This window comes from Mercenaria mercenaria, unplaced genomic scaffold (genome assembly GCF_021730395.1).
Source record: "Mercenaria mercenaria strain notata unplaced genomic scaffold, MADL_Memer_1 contig_2798, whole genome shotgun sequence".
In the NCBI taxonomy this organism is placed as follows: Eukaryota; Metazoa; Mollusca; class Bivalvia; order Venerida; family Veneridae; genus Mercenaria; species Mercenaria mercenaria.
Genome location: NW_026460877.1, coordinates 27,952 through 37,684, shown reverse-complemented (window position 1 = coordinate 37,684; position 9,733 = coordinate 27,952). Strand labels below are relative to the sequence as shown.

Genomic DNA, 9,733 nt, shown 5'->3' with positions numbered 1-9,733 from the left:
GGAAGCTTGAGATCCAGTTCAGTGTCCGTTCGCAGACCCTGTAATGGTCAAGCTTGAGGGCAAGTCCTCTTAGAGGTACCTTGTCGAATGCCTTTGAAAAGTCTAGGAGTATTTTGTTGACTTTGTTGCCACTGTCCAGACTGGAGGCTATGTCGTTCACAGTCTGGATGAGCTGGGTCTCACAGGATCCCATCCTCTTAAAGCAGTGCTGGATAGTACTCAAGATGTCTTGGTCATCGAAGAAACACATTAGTTGGAAATTTATATGCTCAAGTCACCGATGTTAGTGAGACTGGCCGATAGTTGGACGGCTTCCCTTGTCCCCCTTCTTAAAGATGGGCATGACATTTTCACCTTGTGACGCGCATATCTCTAGAGGTATTTGATATAAATCGATGAAAACTTGCATGAGTCTTTATCATGGTATAAACTTGCACACTTCTTATTTTTATCCCCCGCCGATGAAATCGGGAGGGGGGTATTGAAATGGCGTTGTCCGTCAGTCTGCCCGCAGCCATTTCTCAGTAAATACCTGGTAGAATTTCATGAAACTTGAACTAAACATGAACCAACATACTGCGATGATGCCTGTCTAGTTTTTTTTTTGGATTGGTCAATTTCCCTTAGAGTTATTGCCCTTGATTTAATGAAAAATGTCCTCCCGCAGCCATTTCTCTAGCAGGTAGAATTTCATCAAACTTGAAATAGACATGAACCAAGATTATATATATTTAATTTAGATACTGCGATGATGCCCTTCAAGTTTTTTTTTTCAATTGGTCAATTTCCCTTAGAGCCCTTGATTTAATGAAAAATGCACAAAAATGTCCGTCCGCAGTCATTTTTCAGTAACTAGCAGGTAGATTTTCATCAAACTTGAAATAAATATGAGCCAACATACTGCAATGATGCCCGTCAGGTTTTTTGTTTGATTGGTCAATTTCCCTTAGAGTTATTGCCCTTGATTTAATGAAAAATACATGTCTGCAGCCATTTCTCAGTAACAAGTTTGTAGAATTTCATGAAACTTGAAATAAATATGAACCAACATACTTTGATGATGCCTGTCATTTTCTTTTTTTATTGGTCAATTTTCCATACAGTTATTGCCCTTTAATTGTTTGAAAATCTACAGATTTGTACATAACAAACCAACCAATTGGAAGAATTTCATTAAATTTCTTTCATTCTTTTCCATGAACATTTGTTATAAACATGTGAAGTTGTGTACCCACACCTGGTCGCCACCTTGCCTTGGTCACACCCCTTCCCCTCCCCCACCACCTCTCCCCTCTGCAAAAATTTGTTTTCATTCCTTTTTTATTTCTTTTTTTCAAACCTTCCATGAATATTTATCAACATGTAAAGTTGTACCATTCTCTCACCTCAATCCTCCACCCAGTCATGCTCATGCTTCCCCCCCCCCCCCCCCCCCCTTTTTTTTTTTTTTTCATTGTTGATTTTCCATCAATATTTATAATCAACATGTAAAGTTTTGTATCCCCACCCCTCCCCCACCCCACCCCACCCCCTGAAAAAAACATTCATTTTCTGTTAATTTGATTTTGACTAATGAAATTCTTTGCTTCTTTGTAACATTCTTAACTTTTTCCTGGATATATTTTTTTGCCATTCCTCACCACAGACCCTTTCGGCGGGGGATACCAATTCATCGAATTTGCTTGTTCATCTGGCTTCACCTGTTATTTTTAAGTTATGGGCCCTGAAATAGTCGAAAATGCACATTTTAACAATGCCTAGCTCAATAAATATTTGATGTAAATTCATGAAACCTTGCTGGAGTCTTGATCAAGATGTGACCTTGCACAATTGGCATTCTTCTTGACAATCTTACTGCTTATTACAGAGTTATGACCCTTGAAATAGACAAAATAGTGGAATTTTTGTTTGTGATGCTCATAGCTGAAAAAGTATATGGCTTAGAATAATGAATCCTTTTTATTAAATGTTTGTTGAGGCTATACCCTCTTTAAGACTGCAAACATTTAAATTATTGTCCCTTATTTGTGACAAATGTACCAGTGGGGGCATACCCTGTGTCCTACAGACACATTCTAGTTCTGTGGTACAACATGGATGATACATCAGATTTTTAGATGTATTTTAACCTATCTACCTGGTAATTCTTTTTCAGTGGCTGCTGGTCGTTAGAAGTAACATTTTTCAGCTATCAGATTTTTTTCACAGTACATTGTAGGATGGCTTATCTGTTTTGCTGATAGTGCATTTATTTTGTTTACAGTTTTGATAGGTATTCTATAGTTGGATTTTTGAAGCAACCCGTCTTCTACCATATATCTCTCCACTACAGTTTTTATTAGCCTACTTTGTGATGCATGTCTCTGGCTGTGTTTGCTATGCTCTGTGCTTATGGAAAATCAACCATATCCTTTTAATTTCTATAAGTAAAAACACTTTCAGCGAAAGTTAAGCATTTACTGTCCATATATTTCAGACGCAAGAGTTTCAGATGGAGATGACGTGTGAGGGATGTTCAAATGCTGCCAGACGAGTGCTGGGAAAACTTGGAGGTAAAAATTATCCTTTGATTTTGGCAAGAAATTTGATATACATTTAGCTATATATTTTATAACAATTTTGTTCTTGTAGTAATGGAATTAAGTTTCTATCTGATCTAAGTGTAGCTGGTCATTTCAGGCTTGTACTGACTGGTTTGTTTCTACTAACCTGGCTGACCTTATTTTCACAGTCTGTTTAGTAAGTCAAGAAGTATAAGATATACATGTATATTCAAACTCTTCGTACAGAAAAAGTTCCTTTAATGTTAAATTTACCATGCTTGGGAAATACTTTAGTACACAGTTAAGTTAGTTTTCAGTAAAATCATTTTAAACTGTTCTACATATTCAAATGAATGCTGTCTAGTTAGTGATATGCATAACATATTGCATCAGTGACATGAAGAATACACACAATGCCATACTGCTTTCATCATGTCTCAAAATGCCTTTGGTGACTTATTTAAAATCATTGTAAATCTTGAAATAGTGAAGATAATTTCCTCAAATTTTCAGATTTGAAAAGTAAAAAAAAAATGTTCTTCATGAATATTTTGTTTTATCAATTTTCAGTTTTTGTTACTGGAACAGCCCATATAATAGATACTATATTGGGGTTTGCCTTGGCAATGAAAACAAAACCACTATTTACTTAACATGCTTAATATTAAAAGGAGAAGATCATGAGAGACTTGACAGTTACTGTCTTTAAACTTGTAAACTGCAAATTCAACATGGACAAATGCCTGCCAACTTATCATCTGATGAGTGAAACACCGATTGACAGTCTTTTCATCAAGTGACAGTTTTAAATGTTTGACATTTCGTTTAAAGTCCCCTTGAAAATGACATTTCAAATATTGTTGTGGTTAAAATAAGTTGCTACATCATTGTTCTCCTGTTTGTTACAAAATAAAGTTACAGGTTTTGATATTGCTGAACATACTTTATCAAATTGTTTTTTATAAATATTTATATTAATTTAAAGATGTGAAAAATGTGTTGTTTTTATCAAACAGTATAACTACAATGACAGTCATTAAAAAAAAATTGTGCACGCTGGCATACTTAACCCTTAGCCTGCTAAATTTCTAAAATGGATTGGTCCATCATTCAGTTTGGGCAATACCATTTATTATAAGCTCACCTGATTTTTGGGAAAAAAATGAGTTATTGTCATCACTTGATCGGCGTCAGCGTTGCCTGGTTAAGTTTTATGTTTAGGTCAGCTTTTCTCCTAAACTATCAAAGCTATTGCTTTGAAACTTGCAACACTTGTACACCATCATAAGCTGACCCTGTACAGCAAGAAACATAACTCCATCCTGCTTTTTGCAAGATTTATGGCCCCTTTTGAACTTAGAAAATATCAGATTTCTTTGTTAAGTTTTATGTTTAGGTCAACTTTTCTCCTAAACTATCAAAGCTATTGCTTTGAAACTTGCAACTGTTGTTCACCATCATAAGCTGACCCTGTACATGAAGGAACATAACTCCATCCTGCTTTTTGCAATAATTATTGCCCCTTTTGGACTTAGAAAATCAGTTTTCTTGGTTAGGTTTTATGTTTAGGTCAGCTTTTCTCCTAAACTATCAAAGCTATTGCTTTAAAACTTGCAACACTTGTACACCATCATAAGCTGATTGTGTAAAGCAAGAAACATAACTCCTCCCTGCTTTTTGCAAGAATGATGGCCCCTTTTGTACTTAGCAAATCAGTTTTCTTGGTTAAGTTTTATGTTTAGGTCAACTTTTTCTCTTAAACTATCAAAGCTATTGATTTGAAACTTGCAACACTTGTTCACCATCATAAGCTGACCCTGTACATCAAGAAACATAACTTCATCCTGCTTTTTGCAAGAATTATTGCCCCTTTTGGACTTAGAAAATCATGGGTAGGACAATTTTTTTATTATACAAAAAAAAAAATCAGATGAGCGTCAGCACCCGCAAGGTGGTGCTCTTGTTCGGAGGGGTGTTCACTGAAAATTTGCAAGCTGATCTTGGTCAGCACTGGTCGCAAAGGCAGAATCACTTGCCGCCAGCAGGATAAAGGTTAATACAATGTAAATTGCTTATAAAAATATTCCTTATGTGATATGATAGTTGTATTTTTATATGCTCGTCTCTGAAAGAGCAGGCGTACTATGTTTAACACCCATGGCAGGCGGGTGGTCAGCGTCCAAAACATGTCCGCTCTCTTAGTCAAACAGTTTTCATCTGATCTTCACCAAACTGGCTGACAATGTTTGTGGGCATAATATCTCAGCTAAGTTCAATAACTAGCCAAATCGCCCTAGGCACTCTTGGATTATGGCCCTTGAATTAGGCCAAGTTTGATGACTGGTGTATTTTGTGACAGTTTGGCACTCTTGTTTTATTTCAGTAAGTGAATCTGATATTCAAACAGATCTACAGGCGCAGAAAGTAACAGTGACCTCGACTTTCAGTAAAGAAAAACTTCTGGAAACTTTACAGAAAACTGGGAAAAAGGTCTCCTTTATAGGAGTTAAAAAGTATGTTGTTTAAAATTTTGGACTTCCATGATAATTCATCCTTTATAGCAGTACTGAATTAAGGAAAATTCACAGCGTATACTGAAGGAATTATAGCTATTCTGTAGTCGAAGTTTTCCAGTATTCACTTATACAGGTGTACTAAACACTGGACATAACACATAATGTTTATATTTCATGTACAAATCAGATAAGAAACAACTTAGTTGTTTTTCAAGAGCCACATGGCAGTAATTGAATCTTTCTGAATTTTGAAGTTTTCTGGAATCATTTTAATTTTTGGGCCAAACAGTACTCCCTCTATACAACAACACTCTTTGGGAGACGGAAAATTTGATTGTTGTTCGGAGGGAGTTGTTGTAAAGAGGTAAAATAAAGAACAGTTAGCATCTTTTGGAGTCAGTAGCAAGTGTTGTTGCAAGGAGGGAGTTGTTGTTCAGAGGGCCTCTGTAGAGAGGGTGCACTGTAAACGTAAACCATGTAAAAAAATTAAAGTAATTGTGAATGTTTAGACCTTGCGCAAGTTTTCATAATAAGAGTGTGTATATGGGAAAATTGCAGTTTTTATGCCCCAACTTTGGTGGGGGGCATATAGATTTGCTCTTGTCCTTCCGTCCGTCCGTCTGTCCGTCCGTCCTTCCGAAAATGTTGTGTCGCGCATAGCTCTGAAAGTATTTGACGTAGAGTCACAAAACTTTACAGGAATGTTGGTCAGCATGTGTAGTTGTGCACCTGGGGTTTCGCGTCCGGATTCATTCAGTCATGTGGAAGTTATGGCCCCTGACTTTGTAAAAATTGGTCATTTTAATGTTGTATCGTGCCTAGCTCCAAAAGTATATGACCTAGAGTCACAAAACTTTACAGGCATGTTGGTCAGCATGTGTAGTTGTGCACCTGGGGTTTCGCGTCCAGATTCATCCAGTCATGTAGGAGTTATGGCCCCTGACTTAGTAAAAAATTGGTCATTTTAATGTTGTGTCGCGCATAGCCCCAAAAGTATTTGACCTAGAATCACCAAAGTTTACAGGAATGTTGGTCAGCATGTGTAGTTGTGCACCTGGGGTTTCGCATCCGGATTCATTCAGTATTGTAGGAGTTCTGGCCCCTGACTAATGTCATGTAGTGGGGGCATCTGTGTCCCATGGACACATTTCTAGTTGATGATATTTTCACTTATTCGGAATGTAGATTTTAATGAAACTTTTCACAGTTGTATATCATCAACATATTATCTATTATATGGCGAAATTAAATGTGTATGTGTGTGCACTTATTTTTGAGGTATTTCCCCATAATGTACGAGCAAATTTCAAGGGGGTTTGAAGGCATTAATTGGAACTATTACAACATCTTTATTATCATTTGTTTATCTTTAAAAAGCCATTGTTTTTATAAATGATCACATGGGATGATGTAACATCAGGACTTGGTTCATCAGAGGTGCAGAACTACCTTAAAAAAGCTCATAATGCCACCCTTTGAAATGATGTATAATATCAAAAGTATTGTCTTGTACAAAAGGAGTAATCAAGAAAGAAACTTGTCACTGAAAACATTGCATAACAAGCAAGAAAACTTCTGAAATTGTCTTATTTGATAAAACTATATGTTAGGACTGAAATTCACTTTAATGTAATATGATTTTAAAAATTTTGTTTGGTAACTTCATATTTTTACCAAAATTGATGAAAATGTTGCTTTAAAATAAATGTTGTTTTTTTAATATAGAGGATATTACATGAGTGTCTTTTCATATTGAATTTATTAAACGAGTTGAATAAAATGATAAAATGCGAGGCTCTGCCGAGCATTTTATTAATTTTATTCAACGAGTTTAATAAATTCAATATGGAAAGTCACAAATGTAATATTCTTTTTATCACATGTTAGTCTTTCCTGTCGAAACATCGAAAATTCTTTTACTATATAAACAAGTCAATTTGACCAACGTTTCCAATACTATAAACGATGTCGACGTCAAAGCTTTATTACACTAGTGTATTATCGTTTTTATTTAATGGCTTTATTACACTCCCGCGACGTCAAACATGTGATAAATGCAGTTAATTACAACTTGAATATTCATCATGTGTGTAATTCTGTTTTTACATTTCAGCTAGTTGTCCTGTGTAGAGATACTCACACTGCAGATACAGTCTCAAGCTTTCCTGGATTTTTTCAATGTTAGGTTACTTCATGTTGGCCTTGTTTTCATAAGCAAACATTTAAAGGTATACCAGACCCAAATTTTACTTTAAAAGTATGGACAGTGACTATATATAGTTCATGTAAACATAAAACAAACATGTTTATGTGTGTTTTCAGTTTGAAAAAGTACAATAACACACTCGGTATATGTATAGATAAACACAGTGTAAATGTGTACTATCACTAAAGGCTGGAAGTTTTTTAAACAGTCTACTATAAGCGTATGTAGCTCTACATGCAGAATCGATTTATATATTTAGAAAAGATAAATGAATTTAATGAGGATTTCCTGTGTTTTAAGTAAATATCTAAAGATAAAATAAATTTAGTAAAAGGTGGGCATTGGAGATCTTTAAACCATGACCATTATTTGAGCTGTACCATGAGAAAACCAACATAGTGCATTTGCGACCAGCATGGATCCAGACCAGCCTGTGCATTCGCAAAGTCTGGCCAGGATCCATGCTATTCACTTTCAAAGCCTACTGCAATTAGAGAAACCATTAGCGAACAGTACGGGTCCTGACCATGCGTTGGTCTGGATCCATGCACTATGTTGGTTTTCTCATGGTGCAGCTTATTTTATGTTGTAATATATGTTAAAATCAGCGAGAAAGTTTTTTCTTTTCTTTTAAGCATGTCCAGGGAACTTTTTGCCTATTGCAGTAGTTCCTTTCTACACAAACAAAGTGAAAATAAAGTATTTCTTCTTATTAATATACTTTCATGATTTTTAAATAGATTATTCGGAGAGATATTTGTTGTTACTTGTGTTAATACAAACCTATGTACATGTGAATTGTATCACGTTTCTTGACGATAGTTGCTTGTGTGTGTGGCTTTATGGTGACTAACTGTTATTCAGTACTCTGCAGATATATCTCTGCTTTAAGTTAAAGAAATGTTTACTTTTTGTGCAATATATAAGTAGATTTGTTAGCATTTTACTAGCTGCAGAAAAAAATTATGTCTTATACGAACTGTTGTTCTTATCTGATAACAAAGATTTGGTATTGTATTAATTTGGAACAGCATACAGTCGGCATAGTTTTAAGTATTCAGATACAAGAGTATGAGTTAAAGAATTATTTTCCTTAATTTTCTATATAATACAGGTTAGAAATGTCCAGATTGATACATTGCTTTAATACTGTTGCAATTCAACATGTTTTTTCTGTTTTTAGAAAAAAAAAATCTTTTTTTTTTTTCTTAATTTTTATTTTTTCATTTCTCTGTATTTTTAATGTCTGGTGCAAATACATTACTGAATGACATTGTGTATGTAAGATGTTTGAAAACATTTTTTGTCATATTTTACTTGTATGCTATGTTGTAAAAATTTTATTATATAACTATTAAGATTTAACATAGTTCTTCCGTACTAAACACTGAACGGTTTCCTGATCAAAAGTCAAAACTATTGCCTAAGATCTATTCTGTAAGTATTTTATTACATGAACATCAGAAATGAATTTTTCACTTTTTTTTCCTTCAAGTTTTAACGTAGCCAGCAAAAATAAGTGTTCAACGATTAACGACTTTTTAATAGCACAAATTCTGGACTCGTGAATTATATAAGGAGTGTTGTTATAATAGTTAGTGAAACACAATAAAGAATAGTTGGTTGAACATTATATTATGGAGGATGTATTCATAACTCTAGCAAAGTAACGCCTAAATCATTATTTCATTTTGATTTACATATTGAATGAATAATAGATTTCAAATTGATAATCTGTCGATGAAAAGATTCAGTTGAAGTTGATTCAGGAAGTGAATATGAATACATTTTGCCTTCTTTCTTTACTGGTATTTAATTGGTTAGAAGTTTGTTGAATTTTTATCAGGCATGTAATTAACCTGTGATGTAAGGATTTTTCAACATATATGTAATTGTGTTTGATCAAAACCAACTATGTTTAAAGAACGTTTTTTGCTTATTTGCAGAATATATTTTGGTATGCTTGAAATATAAGACAACCAGTTTGCATTCTTATTTAGATAGTGTGTTTCATTCATTTCATTTTCCTACTTTACATACTGTTTATCACGGTTTATAATTCACACTACACTGTATGTATACAGAAATTTACATATCAGTATATTAGGTTTAGAGAAAATGAATTAAACTGTATTACCAAAGGGGCACTTTTTGTCCTAACATACTGGTAATGAGCATTCTATTTAATGACAAGTGCTTGTATTTAAATGTGATCTTGATCTGAAATAAAATTTTATTTATCATCAATGAATATCTAACAGGTTGATGTTTTTCCTTTCTGCTCCAAAAATTAGATGGCCAAATGGTCCTGTCTTTATGTACCATATACCCTGTTTAACTGGTAAAGCCAGACCATTTCAGATTGTGCACACCCACAATGCTTGGGATGGGATGTTTGCATGTGTTTTGACTTATCTGCTGTTTGTACAAATCAAGGGGTTTTATTAGTTCACCATGGCACTTTTCAA

At 34.4% G+C, this 9,733-nt stretch overlaps 1 protein-coding gene across 1 annotated transcript; it reads left to right on the top strand.

Moving 5' to 3' along the window:
• Positions 1 to 224: 224 nt before the first annotated feature.
• On the top strand, positions 225 to 7,311 carry LOC123556360 (copper transport protein ATOX1-like). The gene is made up of 4 exons (XM_053533467.1): positions 225 to 282; positions 2,454 to 2,552; positions 4,927 to 5,056; positions 7,173 to 7,311. The coding sequence occupies exons 1-4, from the start codon at positions 225 to 227 to the stop codon at positions 7,174 to 7,176; spliced, it is 291 nt and encodes a 96-aa protein (XP_053389442.1). The 3' UTR covers positions 7,177 to 7,311.
• The last annotated feature ends 2,422 nt before the right edge of the window (positions 7,312 to 9,733 follow it).